The sequence below is a fragment of the Drosophila navojoa genome, chromosome 2 (genome assembly GCF_054131105.1).
Source record: "Drosophila navojoa isolate 15081-1374.11 chromosome 2, UAZ_NAV_1.0, whole genome shotgun sequence".
Taxonomy (NCBI): Eukaryota; Metazoa; Arthropoda; class Insecta; order Diptera; family Drosophilidae; genus Drosophila; species Drosophila navojoa.
The window spans coordinates 18,256,515-18,281,591 of record NC_142890.1 but is presented as its reverse complement, the minus strand read 5'-3'; the positions used below and the strand labels follow the sequence as shown (position 1 = coordinate 18,281,591).

General features: G+C 35.7%; 1 protein-coding gene across 6 annotated transcripts in view; it reads left to right on the top strand.

Moving 5' to 3' along the window:
• dsx (transcription factor doublesex) overlaps window positions 1–25,077 on the top strand; it is a 46,893-nt gene that overhangs the window by 14,041 nt on the left and 7,775 nt on the right. For 5 of the 6 annotated variants that reach the window (XR_016196223.1, XM_089256444.1, XM_018111716.3 and 2 more), the window contains exon 3: window positions 20,034–20,171. Coding sequence is in view for 5 of the 6 variants with exons in the window: in XM_089256444.1 (XP_089112570.1) it covers window positions 20,034–20,171 (138 nt within the window). In the remaining variant the exon portion in view is untranslated. Of the gene's footprint in view, window positions 1–20,033; window positions 20,172–20,303; window positions 21,719–25,077 lie in introns of those variants that run through there. The other variant, XM_018111717.3, reaches the window with a different exon arrangement.

The window sequence follows — 25,077 nt, the reverse complement described above, 5'->3', positions numbered from 1 at the left end:
ACAGCCCATTCATAAATATGTATAGCACGCTAGTAGCTGAGTTCCTCAGTTACCTTATGCACATGTCAAGGGCCTGTCGAGTTTTGGACAGGTTTTTGCTCAGGTGCATTAGGCGATGGCATCACAAATGCCAAACACTTTTCGTACTAGTTCAAGTTCATGCCTGCTCGAATTCGAAATGGAGCTGGAACTGGTCGAGCAACTAAGTAAATGGCAAATGATTCATGTTGCGATTCAGCTGAAGGTGTGTTTCGCTTTTCCACAACTTTTCATTTGGCACACGGAACACAAGCAGAGCCCTCAACCCGGCCAAACGTCTTGCGTGCTCAAATGAAATGCATTTAATTTTGAGTCCACATTCGAGCACTGCCCCCGGAGCTGTCACTCGCAGCTTCCACTCTGTCACATTCACATTTGGGTTCATTAAAAACTTGTTGCCATTTCAATATATAAATTGTTGCTGCGAATGTAAATTTCAAATTCAAATTGAAATCACAGTCGAAATGGAAATGGAAAATGAAAATTACATCGATTGACCACACGAGCGCTCCATTCCAGTTTGACTTTGTTTTACGCTTTAAACAGCTTTTCAACTGACCATAAAATGCTCTTAAAAATGTCTCATAAGTGAATGGGACACTGTCAATGGGCCAAGAGGGTTGCACAAGCAATTCTTTGAAGTGAGTTGAAAAATAATTTAAATATATTTCGAAAATTTCAAGAATTTCGTCGAGTGTCATATCATTCAGCTTCTGTCATTCAGTCTCCTCCTCGCATTTAGCTTCTGCCATAAATTCCCTAGAGGATCTAAATTAAGAATATTTATATTTCGGTGAATTACATGATTATGTTCTCTATTCCGTGAGCAATGAGGATAAGTTTTTCCACAAGCTTCATATTGATCAGTTTTTGACATTGAGGTAGCCCACACCGAGTCTTGTAGCATTCAGCTTTTGTCATGCAGCTGCCCTAACACAAGATTAAAGTTTTGGTTTTGTCACATTCACTGGAAGAGTTGATCCACCGTTTCTGAGGCATTCATGGGGCCTGATTTTTTATAGATTTAAAATGCTTTATGTAGCTTAAGTCAGTGCTTTCACATTACTGTGTATGTATGTAATATGTAGTCTTTGGCTTTTATGTACCTTACATCGAATCTCATAGCATTCAGCTTTTGTCATGCAGCTGCCTTAATTAAAATTTCAAGTTTTGTTATTGTAACATTCACTATAAAAGCAGAGCACATTTGTTAATCATTCATAAGGCTATGCCTTGTATTTAGCGACCAAATTCTGATCAATAGTTTCACACGCTTCATAGATGTACCATCTATCGAGTGTCATATCATTCAGCTTCTGTCATTCAGTCTCATCGCTTAACTTCTGTCATGAATTCGTTTGACCTTTAAGATACCTTTGTTCAGAGCATTTATATTTCTGCGAATCATATGATTATGTTTTCTATTCCGTAAGCAATAAGAATCAATTTGACCGCAAGCTTCATATTATAAGATCTTTGGCATACCTTACACCGAGTCTTGTAGCATTCAGCTTTTGTCATGCAGCAGCCCAAACTTAAGTTTCAAGCAAATATGATCAATAAGCGATAAATAGTTATCGAAATCGATAAACAGTTATCGAAGTCGATACATAGTTATCTAAATCGATATATTTTTTATCGAAATCTATAAAACATTATAGAGAAGCTGTTGAAATCTAGCATTACTTATCGAAATTAATTGGTTGATGAACTGATGGCTTAATGTGTTGATAAATTGTTAAACATAGATTTGAAATGCTTTATGTAACTTAAGTCAGGGCTTACACAAGCTTCATAGTATTCAATTTTCTACATTGATGTACTTTACGTCGAGTCTCGTAGCATTCAGCTTTTGTCATCCAGCTGTCCTAACTCAAGTTGCAAGTTTTGTTTTTATCACATTCACTAGAAGAGTAGGCACATAGTTTCAGAGGCATTCGTGGGGCTATGCTTTTTTCTGAACGAGTAAATTGTGATAAATATTAACGCACCTGCTATCGTGTCTCGTAGCAATCAGCTTTTGTCATGCAGCTGCCTTAACTACATCTTTATGGATTTATATATGTATACTTTCTACTACAACAAATAGAGCCCATAAACAGATTTTGTTTCAGTTATTTTCGCACTTTGTTTGAGGGATTGTCAGTGTTGTTCAACGACAACATCTGCAGGAATCGCATTGTAATGATTGCGCTGCTTTTTTATACACGAGTACATATATTAAGAAAAGCGCTGGCATTCGCACAGAATGAACATGGACATGGCTATTAAACAGCAACTACTTAAACAATTTATTTGTTTTTGTTGCCATCATTAAAATTGCGCACAATTCGCTATTTGCCAAGAATCGGAGCCTGCCCACACACCGAAATGCTCACAGCCGAAATGCCCATTAAAAGTGGCCAACGACTCTGCGAATGCTGCTCGAATATTTTTAAGCGCATTTTTAATTTATTTTCCAACATTTTTAAAATACGAACAAGCGCACATTTTTCGATGGCCGCAGTTGGGTCGAGAGAGTTTTTCAGACTCTCTCAGATGCCTTTGCTTTGCATCAAAGTTGTAAATGTCGCGTCGAGTCATAAATTGTGTATGTGTGCGTGAGTGTGTGTGTGCGTGTATGTCTGAGATTATATGGTGTGTAACGACTAGCAGCAATACGAGAAAACATGCCCATGAAGGAAGCTCGAATCGCAGTCACAGCGTTGCGAACGTGCGCGCCTCAAAGGCAAATTACGTTGCGCAGACGCATTTAATGAGCTCCGCGGAGCTCAGCTGAGTTGAGTTGCGTTGAGAGTTGAGTTGAGTTGAGTTTAGCTGGGTTAACCCGGACTCGAGTTGAGCTGCGTTTTATGATTTTTGTTGAATTGAGTATTGCTTTTATATACGCTCCACTGAAAGCGAAAAACGGGCATATGTATTTGCTGCATATCAAACAGTTGTCTCTGAGCTTAGTTCTTGACATCTAAGAGGCATATTACTTAGTAGCATTGATTTAAATTTAAAGTATGTATTTTGAAGACTTTTCGATTTGAATCCAGAATCTTAAATTTCATTTTCGAAATACTCTTATCCTTCCCCCATACTCAATATATTATAAACACTTGAGTATCATAAAAATTCTCTCTTCACTCAGAATCAATTTGCTTGCTATATAAAGAAAACTGTATACAGGGTATTGCACAGTCGGTAATACCTTATCAAAATTTACATGCTATTTAAATGTTGAGTATAATCTTATACAATTCTTATATATATATTTTTTATTTTATGACATTATTAGCGCTGTGGACAGCAAAGTCTCGCTATAGTGAAACCTAAAGGCTACGCAAAAAAAAAAAAATAAAATAAAAAATCTACACTGCTCAAGTCTTCTAGATATTAAGAAAAGACTTAAAAGTTTTACAACTTTAGCAAATTTCCTTAAGCCTACGAAACGTGCATGTTAGCGTTGTATGCCTGTAGCTATTCTTATTAGTAATCAACTTTGGCGCATTTCTAAGTATCATTTAATAAAAAACAAAACTTGTTTTTTTTTATGCCATGTCAAAGGTCGTTGGTCGCTTTATGGTTGAGTGCAAGGATTGGCAATCTCTTAAGCTAGGTGCTAGATGGAAGGAAGCCTCTACGGCTAGGCCCTTATTTCGCCTTCCTCTTCTCTCTCTTTTTTCCAACCACATTATTGGTTTGAGATTTCAAACATAAAATTATAATTTACAACTTTGTTGTTGTTGCTGTTGTTATTTTGTTTCTTCTGCTTTTCGCGTGTTGTGCTGTCAAAACATAAAACAACGTGAAGTCTTTTTAAGTTGATTTTTACAGCGCGTAACTTTGTGAAATGCGCAGCTGAAAAGGCGACTCGACTCTACTGCCACGAACTCTACATCGCAGATGAGCAGAAGCAGATCCTGGGACCCTCACGGCTGAACAAAACGTAATTTAATTAGCTTTGCTTGTGGCTTTGCCACGATTGCCCCATGCCAAATGGGGTTCCGTTTTAATTTTGTAGCGCTTCCTTTTAGGTTTTATGCTTGAGTTTTATAATCCAAGCCCCTACAGTCGACTCTCCAGGTAGCTTTATTGCACAAAAGTTGTTCAAAACTCCGAGATTACATTTAATTTTTATATGTTTCCCATATATATTTTTCAAATATTTAAGTGATTTTAGTTGAGGACTGAAACAATGTTCGAATTTGTAATTTGTTTTATATACATATTTGAACTATTTAATACTTTTAATATTTTATTTTTGTATGAGCTACAGAAATAGTTTTTCCGACATGCCACACAGTCATACCCTATGATCTCAACACATATAGTGACTATCTATAGCAAATGAATTCTTTTTTCCTTTCATAATCATACTTAAAATGCGAGTGCATTAAAATAATTGGCGCGTGTGCTGCATTTGGCTAATATGCTTTGCAAATTTATGCCACTTTCCTTCATATTAACATAAACTTTGTACAGTTTTCTCTGATTGAATTGAATTTGATATGATTAAACATTTGGTATACGAACACACAACAAGTGGCCATATATCTAATTGAGCATGCAAAACTATTCATATGACCGTAACATTGTCAGCCTGACCTTCGCAACGGCTATCGAACCCGGATATCGACAACGCACAGTCCAAAGGAGGACAACCTACATACATATAGTACAGTTCTGCCTTATGTATATAGAACATATATTATTGCATAATATAAGCAATTCCTACACTGACAGCTCTTACATCATAATCATCACGTTATTATTATGCACATTATGAAGTCAACGTCTTTTTATAGATATATTGATATTGTGATAGGACTACAGTGGTTGCCAGAGTCTAATTTTTATTCAAAATTCAAATCAAAAGTTTCTTCAAGATGCAAAATATATAAATATTTTTCTATATTTCTTGTAATATCATTTGAGTGTGGTGACCAGAATCAGTGAGTTCAAATGGTGCCAAGCCTGTTATTAAACCTAATAAAATTTTAATGTTCGGAAAATTTTCTGTATATGAATATTAGTATTTAACTACACTATTTACTATTTGCTTACTTAGTGTCAAATATATTATTTGTAATATATTCATTTGGTACAGTGGGTAATATTCCACTGAACAATGCCTTGAAATGTGTTTTTGACTTTGATATAAATAGAGCAAAAAAGTAAATGCATAATTAACTCTTAAACTCATATACAATATTATAGATTTATTAAATATTTATAAAATATATAACTATTATAATTGAAAAAGCTATATGAAATTGAAATGTACATTCTTAATTTTAGTTTTATTCAATTTATCATGCACTTCTTTTATATCTCTTCTTGATAAAATTTTGCTGTGTTTGCTCCATATTTTCCCACTGTGTAGCGTTTGCTTTGTTCACCTTGAACTTGAATTGTGTTGCACCGCTTCTCCATATCTATAGATACATATATTTAAGCACACACTTGCACACACACACACACACACATTCACAGCACACTTATATGTGTGTCGCAAATTTTATTTACATTCGTTGAATACAAAAAGCAAACGCACATGGCTGTAGAACGGCCCCCAGGGGCCAAAATGCAAATACAAATAGAGAGAAAAATGTGGAAATGGTTAGGATATAACATATATATTATATGTAAATATATATAAATATATAGAGCTTATAACAATTTAATTTGCATGCAGATTGATTATTAAAATACTGCCCACTAAATAACCTTTGAAACTTTTGCAACAATTTGAATTGTCAGCAATTATTCAAGAATTAATTGAAGCATTTAATAAATCAAAATTTCATTGAATAATAATTTACTAACAACTTATGAAATAATAAAATAATTATCATATTTTTCAACAGGTTTCTTTATACTTTTTTGATATTGATAAACGGAATAAGTAGTTCTTTTATAAATCAAATACCGAATCTAGATTATTATATTAATTAATTAATTATATCTTTCGGCAATCCGAGCTGCTTTTTAATCTGCAGAGATTTACGACTTATGATATGCCACACACGCGTAGCTAATGGGCCGCTCGCCAAAAGCTTTTCTCAACAATTTTAATTGTTTTATAAATATAACAAAAAGAAATTAAATTTTTGTCTCAAAGGAATTTCATTTTCACACAGCATATTGTGCGGTGCCATATTTGAGAAGTGCATTGAAATTGTCTTGCCAAGAAAAACTTGCACAATTTAGTGCCACACACACACACACACACAAACATGTGTGTGTGTATACTATGTGTGTATTTGATTTTCATTGGCTTTTGATGAGCGTTTTTTATCAGCATGTCAATTTGTTGGCCCCGAGTCGCTGGCAATACAAATTACACGCCACATTATAAGACAATAAAGCACGTAGCTCCGCTCAGCGTCTGGGCCCTGTTTAGTTCCGGCCAGCTGGTCAGCTCCAGACAACAGACACAACTATAAATATATATAGTTCCAGCTACTGCTACAGACACGTCTGACCAATTGGAAATCCATTTTCACACCCTAGACAACAGACATTAAAATTGACAAGATATGAGCGTTGCTTAGGAAAAGTTGTACCCAACCAAGTCCTGGCACTAAAAGACTAGTAGCTCTTGAAATTTGTGCTCAGCTTTAATTGAATTTGATGTTGTTCGCAAAGTAATTGTTGCTTCTGCCCAGTTTCCAAATAGGGAGAATAGATTTAGCTTAAACTGCAAAGCAACTCTCATATTTATGCTAATAATTGTTGAAAGCGCACTTGATACGCTTACTATAAAAGGTAAAGCATTCTTATAACGGCAATCGTTTTTATCCTCAACTAGAAAGTAATTTACTAGAAAAGTTCAGTTTACTTATGGTTGAGTTGAAATGGAAAAAGTAATTCTGTTTATTGGATGGCAATCAGTCACTGGAATTAATAGTCAATCAATAAATCAAGCACCGCATGTTTCGTATCAGCAAGTTAAGCAATCAATCAATCAGTCAATCAACCAATTTTATATACATAAGCTTACAGATGAGTTCATACATCAATCAAACAGAGCAGCACATATTATATACTTGATATTGATATACATCTGTATACGCATATATGATAATCAATCAGATACTTTTACATCAATCAATCAGTATATAATTTTCATATATACACTTACTTAATTAAAATAATTAGCGTATAAATGCAATAAATTTATCTGTCCGTCAATGATTGATAGAACAGAAAAGTCTTACTACATGTATCAATCAATCAACCAGGTGTATTCAATTTGTTATTCAATTAGCCAATTAGTTTACATAAATCATATTAATATTCCAATGCCAAGCTATGAAACGGAACATGCTCGTTTAATATACATAAATATTCATATAAATGAGAATCAATCAAAAAGGTAATCGTGACTTCTTAATTGATTAACAACATGAACTAAACTTTGTCTGAAAAAAGTAAGTTTTTAGACATGTATGTTTCAATCATTTTAATCAACCAATCGATCAATCAATAAGTTGGTCAGTCAGTTTGTCAATCAGGAGAATATTCGAACGAATCTATAAGTCAGTTAGGAAGGCAGTCAACCAGTAGAGCAATCGATCAATCAATAAGTAAGTCAGTTAGATAGTCAATCAGAAATGAAATTGATCTATCAATCTTTATAACAAGGCATATAACAATCACTAACATGTACTTAGTACATCAGTCAAAGAGTCTATCACAGCAATATTTGCTTTTTCTCACAGATACATGCCATGATATTATATTGTATTTCGAAAATAAAATGTAGGAGTATGTACTCACATATATTAATAATACAAATGCCGACAGGGCGATCATAAAGAAATTATAGCAAGTTAGCTAACGACAAAGTCGAATGCAATTGCACAGACACAATTACGGCGCACTCACACAGATGCACACACACACATACGCACATCAGCTGTCTGGTTCGGCTCTCTCGTGCTCGTAGACTGAAACCCTCACCTGCATCCGTCACCCGTCACCCGTCTTATCTACGACACTCGGCACGTGTAAGCGATTTCTATTATAATCGCTCAGCAAACGCAATATTTGCTCTCTCACAATCTCTCTCTTACCCTCTCTCTCTCTCGCTCACTGCGCTCCCTCTCTCTATCAGCTTTGCCCTGGCAACAAGTGCATAAACTTGCACATTGCCTCTAATTTATGCTTGTTTGGTCATTGAGGTTTGCGGGCTTGCAAGTCTTTTTTCTTTAATAGTTGGAGGCGCGGTCTTTGGGGCGGCAGTGATTTGCATATTAGAAATAGTGTCTAAGGCGTTGCCTAATTTATGGGACCACAGTTCGATAAGCCCCGAGCCAAGTATACTTATTAAGCGACATAATTATATCTTTAATTGTTCGCCTATATTAATTGCGCCCTGCAGCTAGCCGTTATTTAATTTTGATTTATTAACAATGCGTTTGCAAATTTATGCGTACAAATCCAAATGCTTGAATACATTTTCGGTAAGGAAACACAACTCGAGTCCAGTCTCACTTCCAGTCACAATTAGGCGAGTTTTCTTCTATCAGTTCGCATATCTTATTGGCTATGATATTGTATGAAAGTGACTCTATAAATTTCATTTTTATGGCCAGACTTTAACCGTGTCAATCTGGTTTTTGGTTATGCCTAAACATTGAGTGAGACGAGTATATTCATTTCGTTTATAAACTTGATTCGCAACTTGATTAGACTTATAAAGTATGATAAATCGGGAAATACTTTACAATATCTTTTCAATTCAAATGATACTCCTTACGTGATGTTTGGACTACACATTCATAAAGCTAATCTCGAATGCTATTCCTGATTCCGAATTACATTTATCAATTTTTGCAACGTTAGCGAGCATTAAGCTGTCGACTGCGCCCGCTTGATATGTTCCTACTCTGTTTAAATCCAATAACTTCATTTAGTAATCGAGCAAGTGTTGCGCAAATATTGTCAATAACCATGAATCGTTGCAATCTACTTATTCGTATAAGTTATTGAGCATAACTCAGCTATCAGCTTATTCGACATATTAATCTATATCATTTTATTTTATCATATTTTAGAATACCAACAACATATTGCTGAAGAACTTTACATATGTATACTATATACTACTATATACTACCATCTTATTCACATTGCATTCAATTATTTGCATTTTATAACCTTTCTACCATTGGGCACGCCCACTGGCCCCTTAGCACGTGCATCAATTGTGGCACAAGCTCTGCATAAATAATTTACATAATATGATGCAAGAGCTCAGCCAAAGTGCAGATCAAAAGCCAATCTATTGAATTGAGTGGGGCTGCGGCCACAAATCAATCGAGAGCGTGAAGCAGTGTCCTTTGAGAGGACACAAATGCACGCCATATCCACTGATTTATATCACAGTCACAGCAATTAACGCGAATGTAAAGGGCGGCAATAAAAACGAAAGAAAAAAACTGCGAAAAAGAAGAAACAACAGCAAAAAGACAAAACACAAAGTAGTAAAAGCAGCAAATATAAATAAAGAGCATGCTCGACTAGCAGATGCGCTATAATGAATGCATTAACTATTTAAACAGATCATTCGAGTATAAAAAAAGCTTTTGCTTTAAATAAGATTTTAGTTTTCTTTAAGCAAGCAATGGCAGAAACTCTAGATATGATGGACTAAAGTTTGAATGAATTTTAAATTATAAATACAATAAATTCTTGACATAACTAAAATTGTACTCTAATTTATATTATCTATAAAAATCAAGATTTGCTAAAGCAACTTAATTTATCTATATACGTTTATATACCACTTAGATAAGGTTTATACTGGGCATAGAAATCAACGTATATTTTTTATTTACTATTTCTATTTTTATTAATGTAAAATTAAGCTATAAATGTCAACTTATCTATATTTATATTACATATCTTTTTTCTTCTATAGTTAGTCTGTCTCGTACAACCCAACGTTTGTCTACCCCTTTGGCAATATATTTACTGGGTATACAAATCAACGTATATTTCTGGTGATTTTCATTCTTAATTTTATGAGTGTCAAACTCAGGCGATGCCAAAATGTAGGAAAACCTTTTGCACAAATAAACATATGTGGCAGCAATTGTTGTTGTTGTTGTTGTTGTTGTTGTTGTTGTTGTACAAGTTGAACGTCGTCATCAACGTCAACGGTTTTGGGGCGCTCGTAAAAAGCGCAAAGGAACATTTTACGATGGCACAGTCTAGCAAGCATTCGGCGTCTGTCTATAAGACGAATTACCGCTAAAGTCTTTGTCCGTCTCTGGCCGTCACTGCGTCATATAGAGCCGTATCTAAATTGTGGCTGCTGCTTTTTGCCTCCAGCAATCGAAATCGTGTATGAAATTAGTTAGCGAACAGTAGCTAGAACTTGGCTCAAATCCATTAGCTTTGCTAATTGCCAATCGCCGTTTGGCTTTTTTAATGCACCTTCATATCTTATACAGAAATCTTAATATCACAGCGAAGAAAGACGATGTAACTGTTGAATAACCAAAAATTAATTTCGTGCTTTCTGGAAGCTTTAAAATTATATTTTATTACTTTACGATAATAAGTGAATATGAAATGAAAGGTAGGATAATGAACTCCCAATAGTTTTTTAGCTTGCTGAATTCGAATGGGAATGGATACAATTTACCTCGAGAGATGTGATTAAGTTAAGACAATGAAGGAACATATGATATTCTGAAAGAAGAACTCTTTGAATAGCCATCTCCCTGAAACTCTGTCCCAGGGACCATATAAGCCCTTAAATCCAAACAAACCACCTATTTTTGTACAGTGTATACTCAAAGGGCCGCCGTGCCTATTACAAGCCCATTACAATAACTGCGCCTCATCTGCATTCGGCGAGCAGGCAACTCTGGCAGCAGATAGATAAGACCCTAAGCGCTGCGGCAAATGCACAGGCAATAAAAGGGCAGAAGACACCTTGTGCAACTGTTGATCTTCTGGCTGATAAGTGATAAGGGCGCATGTGTATTTGAAAGTGAAATTCGCGCAACGTGAGCTGTTTGAGCAAGGCACTGAGGCACTGGGCGGGTGTCAAGGAAAATGCATTTCATCGACTTGTCTGTCGGCAGCTCCCACAGAGAGGGAGAGAGAGAGAGAGGTGGACATGTCTTGCCAAAGTAAAACAATGCTTAATTATTTTACTTCAAGCGGTATCATCCAGAATCCCATGCCCCCGCAGCTTTGGCAAAGTGTGATTTCTAAATTTATATTGAAGTGTTGGCCAAACAATTCTGGGCTATTGCTTAAAAATAAATTTCAATTTCGGCGCAATGCTAAGCCAATTTGTGACGTTATTTATGCCAGAATTAGCGTTCGCTGCAGATGCCAACAAACTTTCCCTTTATTTCATTCTCTAACCAATGCTGAGGGTCTACTTAGAAAACTTAGTCAATAGTATTGTGTCAAATGAAAACATAGACAGCGTTAATTCTCAAAGTCTATAAACACCTTCATTGATTCCAGCTTGCTGAAAAAATAAATACGCAAAAATAAATTAAATATTGTTTTATAAATCAAGTATTTTCCAAGCATATATGCATTGTAGATTATTTAAAATAAATACTTTTTCAAGCTGAAAATGTAAAATATTCAATTTAAAACAGGGCATCGCCCAGTCGTTCATTTTGCAATTGACTTTGGCAAACTTTTGTTAATTGCGTAATATGAAACTACAAACTTGTGCACAATTCATTTGCAAATGCGAAAAAGAACTACAAAAATATTGCTAGAATTTGTATTATATTTCAAATGTACATTTAAATAAAATTACATATATTATTATATTATACATACATACATATATACCCATAATACATTATATTGTATATATTAGCGTTGATTATTGCTGAAAACTGGGCACCTGACATTCGACTGACGCAAATTGACTGCGCTGGCAATAAAATGCGCAGGTTTATGGTTAGGCTGCAACTAAAATAATATTACAAATAAATTTTAACTATATACAATATATGTACATATATAATATATTCATAGAATTCATATAGATTTCTGCTCATATATGCATTTTATTTATTTATTTCGATTGAGATGAAATTGTTATTACTATTATGATTTGCCTTTGATATTTTATCAGGCGCCGACACAGTTGCCAAACATTATCTATATATGCATATACATATATGTGTGTGTGTGTGTTTGTGTGTATTTGTCAATGTTTATAAAGCAACACCCAAGCAAGTTGGCATGCCTGGCACGTGTAATCCATAAACAGTTGACGTAGTCCCCGCGCATGCTGAAGAAAAGCGCACAGAACTAAAGGAGCTTGCAAGTGGATGGACATTCTCTACATACATATGTGAGAGTACACTGAGCGAAAGGAAATTAGTAAGCTAGTATTTCTATATGCAAAGGTTGATTTGTTAACCAAAGTATATGTGTGATTCTATTCGGCAAGCTCTATAAGTAATTTTTATGACTCAATCATTGATGAATTGACGAATTGCCTGCAGCAGAATGCACTGAGCGCAATGAAGGTGTAGTCAAAGCTGGTTACATATCATTTTATATGCATTTTACAACACTAAATAGTTGATTAGCTAATAGTATATAAATACACAGGCCAAAAAAACGTGTAGCTTAATTTCTACAATATATATATAGGGAAATCAAGGAAATATTTCTTCATCTAATATATAACTTGTTGTTATACATACAAATTGTAAATAACTTAAAAATAGATATAAATTTTAATACATTTGTTGAATTTGTTCCTCTGCAATATTTTGATTTTTCATTTTATATGAAAGAATATAGTATATAGTAAAATATAGTGATATATTAATGAAAGGATTAGTAGATAATAATAAAAGCCTGCACAGAAAGGGAAAATCGAGGAAAAAGAAAAATATTGGGAAGTATAGAAAAATACTAATATATGATTTAAAAAAAAAAAAAAAAATTAATCTGAAAGTTTTTTTTATGTGTATAGATTGCAAATAGATATATGGTTATATACATATATATTTATATATATACATACATATATACTTGCATGCAATTGTGCTAGCAACAGTTTGCCAGTGCCGGCAAGTGGCAAATGTCTCGGATGATGATGATGGCTATTTCCACACACACACACCCACACACACACACATACACACACACGCAACTGGATTGTTTGCCCTGTCAGCGTCTATCTGGTGTTCTCATTTGCTTAGGGCGTCTGACATGGAAGGGAAGGTGTGCAAAGCTGTTTGCTAAGCGTCTATTGTATTCATGGCCGGCCTTGAGACTAGAATGCCAACTGACTAATATTTATGGAAGCAACTTAATTTAAAGCGCATTCCCACTTGATTAAGTTAATTTAGTGTGATACGATTAATTTAGCTATCTGCTAGACAGCTCGCACTTAAATTAGTCCGGATCTTCTTTTTCAAGGGCCGCTCATTGTTTTCCCAGTCAATTTCTAATGGCATAAATAGGCATTTTCCGCTGATTGAGAACTTTTTTTTTTGTTCAATAAACTTATATTTCAAGTGTATTCATGCGAAAATCCATTTAGAATCATATATACTATATGGACATATAAATTACGTCGTCTTACAAAGTTGCAAAATTCAAAGAGCAAATCAAGTGTACATTATAGTTAACTATAAATGTATACATGTTTATACACACATACATATGTATATATTAATACTTTTATATATTAGAAAAAGCTTTGCTTCTTGACACATGGTGAACACATGCAGCTAGAAATTAGAGAACATTCCTGAAAACCCTGTACAAACAAAATTGCACTCACTCACTCTCTCTTTCTGTATGTCTCTCACTCTCTCGCGCTCTCTATAGACATATACACATATAACAACACATCAGACGATAAAAATCCACAAATATTTTATTCGTTATCAAGATAATGTAATTAAGTTTTGCATTTAAAAGTTATATATGTATATAGTATATAAAAAGTATATATATACAATGCAATTTGCTGTATATAACCCTCGCTGTTGATAAGCCCTAAGCCTATAAATTGATAACTATAGAAGAGTTTAAACAAAATGTTACCCCAACAAAAGTTAATCAGCTGCTGCTAGAAACATACTCAATAAAAGCTAATCAGGGCACAAGGAATACTAAAAATGCAAATGATAAAAACAAAATAAGAATACAAAATATTATTCTTTTTTATAATTATTGACAGCATAAGCTGGTTATATTTGATAATAAAATAGAGAAAAATGTGGACAACTAAAGCAAGGGCTAGAAAGTAGGGCCAGGTAGGGATGTGTGCGTGTGTGTGTGTGTGAGAATATGGCTGGCACGAATAGCAGCCAAGAGCATTTTACAAGTTCAAGTGAATTACGACTACAAGGAGATGACGACGACGTCGACAACGACGATTACGAAAATGACAATGACAGAGAACCGGAGTGAGTGAGTGAGTGAAAGAGAGGGAGGAACGTGAACGGCGCAGCCAATGCAGATATAGAGACAAAAGCCAGTGAAATTTTTGTGTATTTTCTTTTATTTTTAGTTTGCTTTATACTATATAAGTCGTAAAGTTGCTGGTAAATTACAAACGTTTTAATTTTGAGATTAAAACTGCTTTCGTGCCAAGCTTAACAAGCTTAACTTGGCTAAAAGCAGCTAAAGGATAAGCATTGCCAACTTCCGCCATCCACCATCCGTTATCCGCCTTCCGGGTGCCAAGGATGCGTGACATCCTTATGCCCAATCCAGCATAAAAAGCGTTCCAAGCGACATGCAGTTTTATTAGCGTTTACTGCATTTCTTGACGAATGCACAACGACTGTCCCTGAAAAGGGGAGCGACGCATGCCCCGAAATGGGGCACACTGCTTTGGTGCCAACGAGCTACGAGCTGCGGACTCAGGTAACGTTAAGGTAAAGCCATGTTAAGCGTTAGTGGCTGCTAGATTTAGTGCAAGCCAATGAATACCAAATAGAAAAGCCAGCAAATACCCAACGCCACGGCCAACTGCACGCCAAACCGACTTTACACCATTCCCATAAAACTGACTATAAAGCTGAACAGTTCCTAGAACTTGGCTCTAATAATAACAACTGGCGGAGCGTGCGCTGCTCTACAGTTTGATTTATTTGGGACTAGATTAACAAATGTGTAAACTTCTAAACAGATTTTATGGTATATAGTGAAGACACTCTAATGAAATCTGATGAAACGGAATGCAAGCTAGTTGGAAGTACATACTTATATATGTGTTTACAGCCTGAAGTGCTTTAGTTCAATCATATCGAAGTGGACTGAAAGCAAATTTTAGATCATATTGATTTCGAAACTTGTCAATCAGTTAGTCAACAATTATCTCCAGCCGTAGTTAGTTTGATTGATTATAAGAAGAGCTAGGATTCAATCAAACATTTCGTAATTCAAACTCTCCACATATAAAAACATTCGTTCAATCAATCAATCAACGACATAGACACCATATCTAATATTTTAAGACTCAATGTATTAATGAGTATTGATAATCCATGATTAAGAAGGACCCAATGGAGATAATGTTAAATGCTCAATTGAGCAAATGCTGAAGTTTGTCAATCAGTCAATCAAGAACATATAAATTTCTAAATACATAGTCGTAGGTAGTTGATGAAATTAAGGATAATCAGACTATATATTGAATGGACTGATTATCTCTTTCATTTTCTAACGTATTTTTGTATCAATCAAGCTATCAGTCAGCAGCATTTGCCTTTTGGAATCAATCAGCTAATCAATCCGCCAGTCAAACATATTATTTATATATATATATGGAATACTTGACTATTAAACAGAGTTCTTGAATTTTTTATCTCTGTCTACTAGAGAACTTCAACTGCAAGCTAGCTAACCCTTTAAAGCTACTGTTCATATATAGTAAGAACTCCAACTGCACAATGCCAAACAATGGCCAAATATCATTTTGCAACACGACGTCCGCTCTGGCTGGCTTCACTGCCTTCGCTGCGCCATTCTTTGGCGCCTAATCAGTTTTCCCTGCTGTGTCTGCAGTGCCACAAGCCTCATTAAAAGGCTTTCCCCCAGCTCCAGCATGCCCCGCGCTGAGTTCATTTCAATTGTCTCTGTGTGCGTGTGCGTGAGTGTGCGAGTCTCCGTGTGTGTGCCCCAAGTCCAGAGCAAGTCGAAATATTCTCTATGATTCGGTAGACATTCCACCGTTTGCTTCATTTGCCACATTGCTCGCTCGCTGCGAACTGTTTTGCATCAATTCGTCTCCTTTTGGCTTTGCATGCTGCACATTTTCAGTTGCCATTTTGTGGATATTTCGATTTATTATTTTTTATTGTTGTTACGTTTTACGACTTTGCCGGCTGCGAGTTCTCCGACTCTGACTCTGACTCTGACTCCGACTCTAGCCGGATGCTGCATCAAATCTACAGATATTCTCAGATATTGCCACTTCGTTGGTTTACGGCCCTATTTCTCATAGTCATGCATTTTCCGTAAATTCACCATTGAGACAAAAAGAATTTTATCAAAATATTTGCCAGTCGCTTTTTATTGCTCAAGTTAATTTTACAACCTGCTGGCAGAATTAGAAACAAGCTTCCGACAAAAGCTAGCCTTGTTTCGCATCGACTGCTAGAGTTCTTGCGAAATTTGAATTTTTGACTATGAATTAAAATTATTCTAGTATTTGGTTTGAAAATTTAAGCAAAAGACAATATTTCAATATACAATTTTTAATTTCTACAATTTGTATGATAATATTATTTCATTAAAATATTATTTAAAATTTAATACGAACTCTAATTTCAAGTTCTCTTCTGCCAACGAATAATTAAATTAAATTATAATTATATCTACAAAACATTATTGTATACATATGTACACATAATTTATATATGTATGCAAGTGCAGCAGTTAGCCAACCTGCGCAGAATGGAGCCCCTATCAAAGTCAGTAAAAAGGCGGGTCTTACAAAATATAAGTATATATGTATGTATGAAAATAAAAAACAAAAAAAAAGGAGGCCGAGCAATGTAATGCATGCAATTGGCACAAGTCTATGTGCACACACACACACACACATACCCACACACAGAGTGAGACACCAGCTTTTGTATATAAAGGATTCTGCGGGTGATGCGCTTCAGGAGCAGCTGCAGCAACACGAACAGCAGCAGCAACAGCTTCGTGTTGCATACAAACTCATAAAAGGCGCAAAAAACGACGATGAAAAACTTTGCTAACGACTTAAACGACGACGAAAACGAGTACGAAGGAGCAACAAAAATAGAAGAAGCAAAACGATGTTGGACTCTACCAAAAAAGGATTCGGCTGTAGGAGAGCCAAGGGAAAAAGAGCGAGAGAGAGCGAGTGAGAGAGAGCGCAGCAAGCATCGAATTGAGAGTAAGCTGCACTTGGCACAGTAATAAAAGTAATAATACCAGCAGAGCCACCCAACTATATAGAAAACATACATACATACCATATATATGTATAAATGTGCTATATATAGTTTAGTGCAGATATATATGTATATGTATGTATATCTATATATATGTATATAGCTGCGCAGAGTTGCAGCTCGTTTATGCGCGTTAATGGCATCGTTTACTGGCTAACTGTAAATGTGCGCCCATAAGTGGGTGTGGCGCTTACTGTTGCAGCTGCACTCGAGATGTGCCATCAATTGGCTACAACTGCACAACCCATTCAATAAGCTGGGCGTGGTCTAAAGGATCTGCGGGCTGCAGCCCGCACTTCAAGAAAATGCACTTCAAATGGAAATAATATGCTCAGCACTGATGTAACAAATAATTGGTCCAGATGTCATCGATGTGGGATAAACATATATGAAACATTTAACTGGGTATTCTTAGAAGTAGGTCGACTAAGAGTTAAGCAGTTACTCTAAAGTAAAGAGAGCAACTGCATAATATATTTAGTAATCATTAGATATACTATTCCCATATAGCATTCAATTCAATTTTGGTGATTATAATTCAACTATTAAAAGTATTATTATTTTTAACCGAATTTTCCATCGCCTAAAATGTCAAATCCAATAAGCGCTAAGCTAGTTTTTTCTCACATATTTTTAACTTGTATAAAAGTGGCCTAGCTAATTGGACAATCAAATAGTTTTTTTTTTTTTTATGGTGCGGCAACAATAAATCAATTTATTAAATTTATATGCGGTTAATAAAATAATTTTTAGACATAAAATGCAAAATAAAGCCAATGGCTTCTAAAAAAAAAAAAACATGAAATAAAAACAACAACAACAATGGCTAATGGCTTAATGACTAAATTAAAAATGGCAGCGCACAATGACAACAACAGCAACAACAACAGCGATTATGATAGATAACAACAACAAGAACAAGCAGTGCGTGCAAACTGTTTATATACACGCACACACACACATAGACAAATGTGCACATGCATATATGTATAGATGCATACATAAGTACACATGTATACAACACAAATTATGTAAACTAAACAACAGCAAGAACAGCAGCAGCAACAACAGCTACACACGCAAAGTATAAAACACGTTTCACACGTACACGCACACATACATACATGCATGGGCGCTTCGCTCACCAATGCAAAACGTGCGCCACACTAACACGAACAGCAACAACAACACAGCGCCAACTACTCAGCGCAGCAGTTGCATACAACATAGCAACAACAGCAACAACAACTGCCACATCAAAGCCGAAAAGAAGAAGAGAGAGAAACATAATAAAACGGGCCAATGACTATGAAGCTCCGCCTACTACGGAAACTACCGACGACGACAGCAACGATGACGACGACGACGGCGACGACGACGGCAGCGCAGCAGCTGCCATTTGTTCAAGCTGTTGTTGTTGTTACTGTTGGTCTTCTTCCTATTATTGTTGTTGCTCGTGCTGCTGCTGCTACTGCTGCTATGTAGGTAAAAAGAAGAGAAAAAAAATGGCAGCGCATTAAGAGAACATAGCGGGTAAAGAAGAAACTCAACTAAAACCCGAAGCAGCTGACGAAGATTGGACTAGAAATTGCAGAAAGTAAAGCGACGAATTAGAGCAACCGTTACATTTATATAATAAGCATATACATATCTATTTATATGTATACACATTCATATCTATATATATTCTATATATAAATGAAACTTATATACATATATGTACGTAACTCAATTTGCCATTTAAACAAATACATAAAGTTTCGATTGAATTTTAGATAATATTATGTTTTGAATTAGATAATATTATGTTTTGTTCTTAGTTTCTACTTTCTGAAATTTTAATATATAACTTAAAGTAAATATATATATTTTGAGACAATATCATTTCTTTTTTAGAGGTTGGAAAAGCTTTCCTTCGAAGTTAAGCCTTGAACAGCCCTAGCAGGCCTAACTTTTTAGCTAAGAATTTATTTCCTATACGTAATAACCTAACAACAATAAAAAATCATTTCATGCATGACTCAAACCCTATATTAACATATACAAAAGTTTCGTTTTTGCGTGCTCAGACAGTGCATGCTGATAAGAGTTAACAAGATCTTCCGATCTATTTACCCCTCTGGTGATCTCAGCCCGAAGTGCCAATGGGAACGCTTCAGACATTGTTTGTATTTGATTTCATTTTGTGCCTACGTTTTTACCGCCATGTTTACATTCAACATAGCCACGTCTGACAGTTTCAATAGGGTCTCATTTGGAACATCGTAAATAACATTTTTTTAAAAGCGCTCGAGCAGCTGAAAACTGAGAATATCAATGGATGTTGAGTATACGCTGCGTTATCCGTCTCTGACTTGCTCTCCGTCTCCAATTTGCGTTTATTTATTTATGTTGATATTTCGAATGGGTCTGATTTAAATTGTTTATGGCTTTCCCTTTCGAACTTTGTATTCAATTTCAAGCGGATACTTGAATGTCATGAGAACGCGGGATTTAAGCTAATGTCATCGAATTTCATTTGTAAATCGATTCTGTTTGTTTTATTTGCAGGTCAGGATGTTTTCCTTGACTATTGTCAGAAGCTGTTAGAGAAATTTCGTTATCCGTGGGAGCTGATGCCGCTCATGTATGTGATATTAAAGGATGCTGGTGCCGATATAGATGAGGCTTCGCGTCGCATCGAAGAGGGTAAGCCAAAAGAGAAAACCCATATAAACCAATTTCTTAATCAACTAAGCTAAAACCAAAAGTTTCATGAACTGCTCATATATACGATATATAACTATAACACATTACCTACATATCTTTCGATCTGGATAGGCCAATATGTTGTCAATGAATACTCCCGTCAAAACAATTTAAATATTTATGACGGGGGTGAGCTACGCAACACAACGCGGCAATGTGGATGATAATTGTTCTATTAAACAATTTGAATTTTACATTCAAAAGTAAAAATCTTAACAGAACTTACATTTTATCTAGTTATATAAAAATCTATTATTTTTTGTCAACTTCAATTTAAATTAAACAAAAAAATAAAAAACATATTAAATATTTGGCTTAAAGCTTCTGCAAAACGCGCGCGAGTTGCAACAAACTAAAAAGTTGGGCTTTAAAATTAAAATTAAAAAGAAAGTAAATAAATTAAATATTGAAAAGCCACTGTAAATATATTCGAATATAATGTAAGCGAGCAACTTTTACTTGGATATTCTCTTCAATCAACAAACCAAATATACAACTCTTCAATCAACATACCCTGGTAAAGATGTCTCCACTTAAACTCTTCAATCAACATACCCTGGTAAAGATGTCTCCACTTAAACTCTTCAATCAACATACCCTGGTAAAGATGTCTCCACTTAAACTCTTCAATCAACATACCCTATAACTGATGACGATGTCCGGCTGCTCTAACTACTACTCTACAATCAACATACCAATCCACTCAATGCAACTTCTTGTCAAATCTGATTGTTAAATGCTCTTTCATCTATCTTCAGATCAACTCTAACAGTTAAGATGTGCTAGTAAAAGCTTATTCGAACGGTTGTTTAGCTTTAGTTCAAAGATCTAGCATCAAGGTTTGTTTTAAGTTAGCTTAAGTTAAACTGAGTTTAGGTGGACCAAACCCCATAAGCAAAGTTAATTATCAATCAGCAGTTAAATCTAAAAAGGAAGTTTTAAATTTTATAGCACTATAGTTAAGATCTAAGCACACAGCAAGTTCGCTCTATGAAATAAGATAACCTTGAAAGAGAATTTCCTTTTCCTTGCTTATGTGGTCCAGCCTAATTCAAGTTCTAGATTACTTAATTTTTTAAGTTTTATTTTAAATCTAAAAACTGTTTTAAATTATTCATTAATACTATTCTTGAAATTTAAATCGCACTTATCAGGTCTTTGCTATACCTAATTGAGCACACTTATAAATCTTTCTATAGAGTTCCAAAGTTCAATAAGATCTTGGCTAATAGAATAAGAGAATTCACATTAGCTTAAAATACCTAAATAGTCTCAATATTTATACCATGTAAAGATACAGGAACTTAAGATATTCAGTCTTGCTAAATATTATATGTTTATATAATGTCTAACGATATATAAATTAATTCAACAATCTATGTATAAATATTGTTATCGATTTAAGCAGTTCATAATACATATGCCAAGTTACAACAAGAAGAAGAACAACAAAAACAAAATAATTCTATGTATAAACAAAATAAAAATATTTTCCTTAAACAAAAGTAAATGGTCAGCATTAAGAGAGAAGTTCTCTATTAGATATATTAAGAAGGGGTATCGAGGTAGCTCATAGCATGATTTTGATTTTGTGTATAACATTAAAAATGGTCACGATTGCTTTCTCAAGTTGTTTGCCATTTCATCAGAACCGTTACATGTCCTACCATTTCACTTCCCGAGCGAGAGATGGAGCTGAAACTGGAACCGGAGATGAAGCTGCTGTTGTTTTTGTTGCTGTAGTCGCTGCTGCTGGCATCGTAAATGCATCATTAAACCGAAAAATGCATGCGAACAATGTACGACATTGCCAACACCGTCACTGAAAGGCTTCCAGCTTCAGCTTCAGCTTCACCTTCAGCTTAGCTCAATCCCAAACCCACCTTCTCAGTGTCCCGGCCCCCAAATGGCATTTCCATGGGAAAGCTGCCAGGTAGTAGCTACAATAATATTGCAGCATCGTTTGCTGGCACTAAACACGTTCATCCAGGTAGGATGAACAGACGGGAGCAGAGTCTACCATGAATATATGTAGGTAGATGTGTAGGCGAAGGGGACTGGCAGAAAGGGGTTTACTTCGAATAGGCAATGCGACGTGTAAATGTGTGCGCTATAAAGCTTAAAAGTGTTTATGCCTGAACAGTTGACGGCTTGACGGTATAAGATGGATACATAAAGATTGCGAAAGCGATTTAGAAACGAAAAGTTGTTAATATCTATTGTTCATAGCATTAAGAATTCTACAGGCAGCTTATCAAGCTAATTTGTATAAAAAGGGTTCATAGAATTTTTTGATGCAATTGCTATTTGATAAATTTGTATTCAACATAAACTTCCTACTAGATAACTCTTTATCTTCTAGTTATAGTTACTCCCATCTATTGAACTCTCTATTCGTTGCTGACATTTCGTAAGCCCATTGCTCACAGCTCGTTGCTTTTGCTCACACTATTTATGATTTTTTACGCCCATTTAGGCAAATGAGTCAGCTTACGGCAGGTTTTATGACACATTTCTCATTCTTGTTTCGGTCATATTTTTAAGCCCTGTCTTTGCTATGTAAACCCATAAAATAGACTTTTTGCGAGAACTAGAGAGAGAGAGAGAGACGGGCAGCTCATAATGTGGCAAGTATTTTAACCCTGCCCTCGGGACCGAATACTCCAAATTCCTTCAGCTTAACAGTAGAGCAAAACAAAAATGAGTATTAAGGGGAAGACATGGTTCTATTTGCCAATGCTTATTAAATACTATAGAAAAACGCTGCTAACATCAGGAACTGCAGCGACAAACAGCAACGGCAGTAGGAAGCGAAAAATTTCAACTTTACGACTTCATATTGTGGGCGGGTCGTAAAAAATGTGCAGCGTCAACGGCCAGGGCCAATACAGCACTTGTACTCATGCTACTGACATTTTACGGCTCGACAAGTAACAGGCATGCCCCAACTAATGCCAGACATCAGATATACATACATGTGTATACATATATCTCAGCACTCAGAGAAATTTGCTTGCAAATCAATAAGAAACATATTTTTAAATGTGTACAAGATTCGTTTTGTCAGTCTATGTTCACATTGTAGCTCTAAATTAATTGTTTCATTGATAGTCTACTTACTCAACTGCATTTCTCTCAGTGTATTTATATGTGTGTAGCGTATGTGTAAAGAAAGCGAGTCGTGATATATTAGTGCTGACTGCAGGCAACTCCTTGACTGCTTTGCTTTCTGGCTTCATACTAAGCAGCCAGTTTGTCATAAATGTGGCCTGGACATGGCTACTTCCATTAAATTGGCCGAGCTTTAGCTGATTGCCGCTCCTGCTCCAGCTGTTCCAGCTGCTGCTGCTGTTGCTCCTTTTTGTCATCCGCTGTCGCCTGCTAACCCAGTGAAGCGTAAAGTTATTGCCAAGGTTTTGTGGCCTGCAAACGTGCTGATTAAAAATGGCTGCGAGGCACGGCGAAGCTTAACAAGGCGAAACACTAAAAATTCCTAGAACTTACCTTCTCTTATTTCCACTTTTAATTCAAAACATAATAGCACAACACTTTAAACGGAATACGCGCGATCAACTAATTTGGTGCTGCCACATGTCCTGAATGTGTGACCAAGTTGGGCCTGCCACATTGTCCATAAATCACATTCAAAACGTTAAAGTTTTAAAAATTAAGCTTAGGCTGTATTATTTACAAAATTTTAAATTTGCATATATATAAAAATATACATATATTTGTATATTTGTGAAAATTGTTTACAGCAATAAATAACAATTATTTTTGTGAACAGTGTGGCAGCCTTAAGCGTTATGTTGGCTGCGCCGCCCACTTAGTGAATTGCGCCATAAAATCAATGGGGCCACCTTTAATTTTGGAGTTTGTAAAACATGGCACGGGGTCACCTTTTTATTTAAATTTATCTGAACAATATGAATTTAACAGTCGTGAGCTAAAATCTGAGTCCAATAGATAAAAATAAACGAACTTTTACCCGAATGCTTTCTCACAGAGCTTTGAACTGCTGTTCAAGATGCACTCACTTAATTAATCCCAACCCTGCAAAAATTTTAATGTACGGGCTTGTTCAGAGTTTACGACTTTTTATTTCGGACTGGCATTAGTATGAGTATTAGTTGTTAGCCAGGTTCCTTGGTCAAATACATAAATGCTAGGTTAAAGTCCACGTACATCTCTCTGTATGTGCGTATGACGTTTAGTTTTAGTTTGGGCCAGGCCCTGGCCTGTGGCACACTCGTGCGTAATATTCCCGTGTGCCTGCCTGGCTGGGCTCTGTTTAATGCATTCTGCAGTTGGCGGAAGAAAAAATCCCATTAAAATTAAGTAAAATTGCAGCAGCAGCAGCAGCAGAAACGTAATCGTAAAAACTTGGCATTTTGATGTTGCAGCAAGCAGTAAAATTTTGAAAAGTTTTTGCCACATAGATAAGTCAATGTGGGGGTTGAGGCTGGGGCTGGGGCTGAATGCGAGGTGTTGGGTGCGGCAAACAAAGGTTCTGCCTCTTACGGGGGTTGGGCTTAACAGAATGGGTTCATTGTGTACGTGTGAGCGTCTGTTTGTGTGTGTGTTTGTGTGTGTGCGAAGGTTGCACATAAAGTGCATGCCATAGCGATCTATGTATGTGTGTGTGTGTTTGTGTATGGGTACCTTGGTCCGGGACATAGACTTTTAGTGCCCGGGCATAGTTAATGTTATGGCTTCAATAGTTTATAAGTTATGTGCTGAAAAGTGTGAAAACCCAGCGAAATTTAACGATATAAGTAATAAACTCGTCTACGTGCTAGGGCGCACGCATATGTATGTATGTATGTAAGCTATATACATGTACATA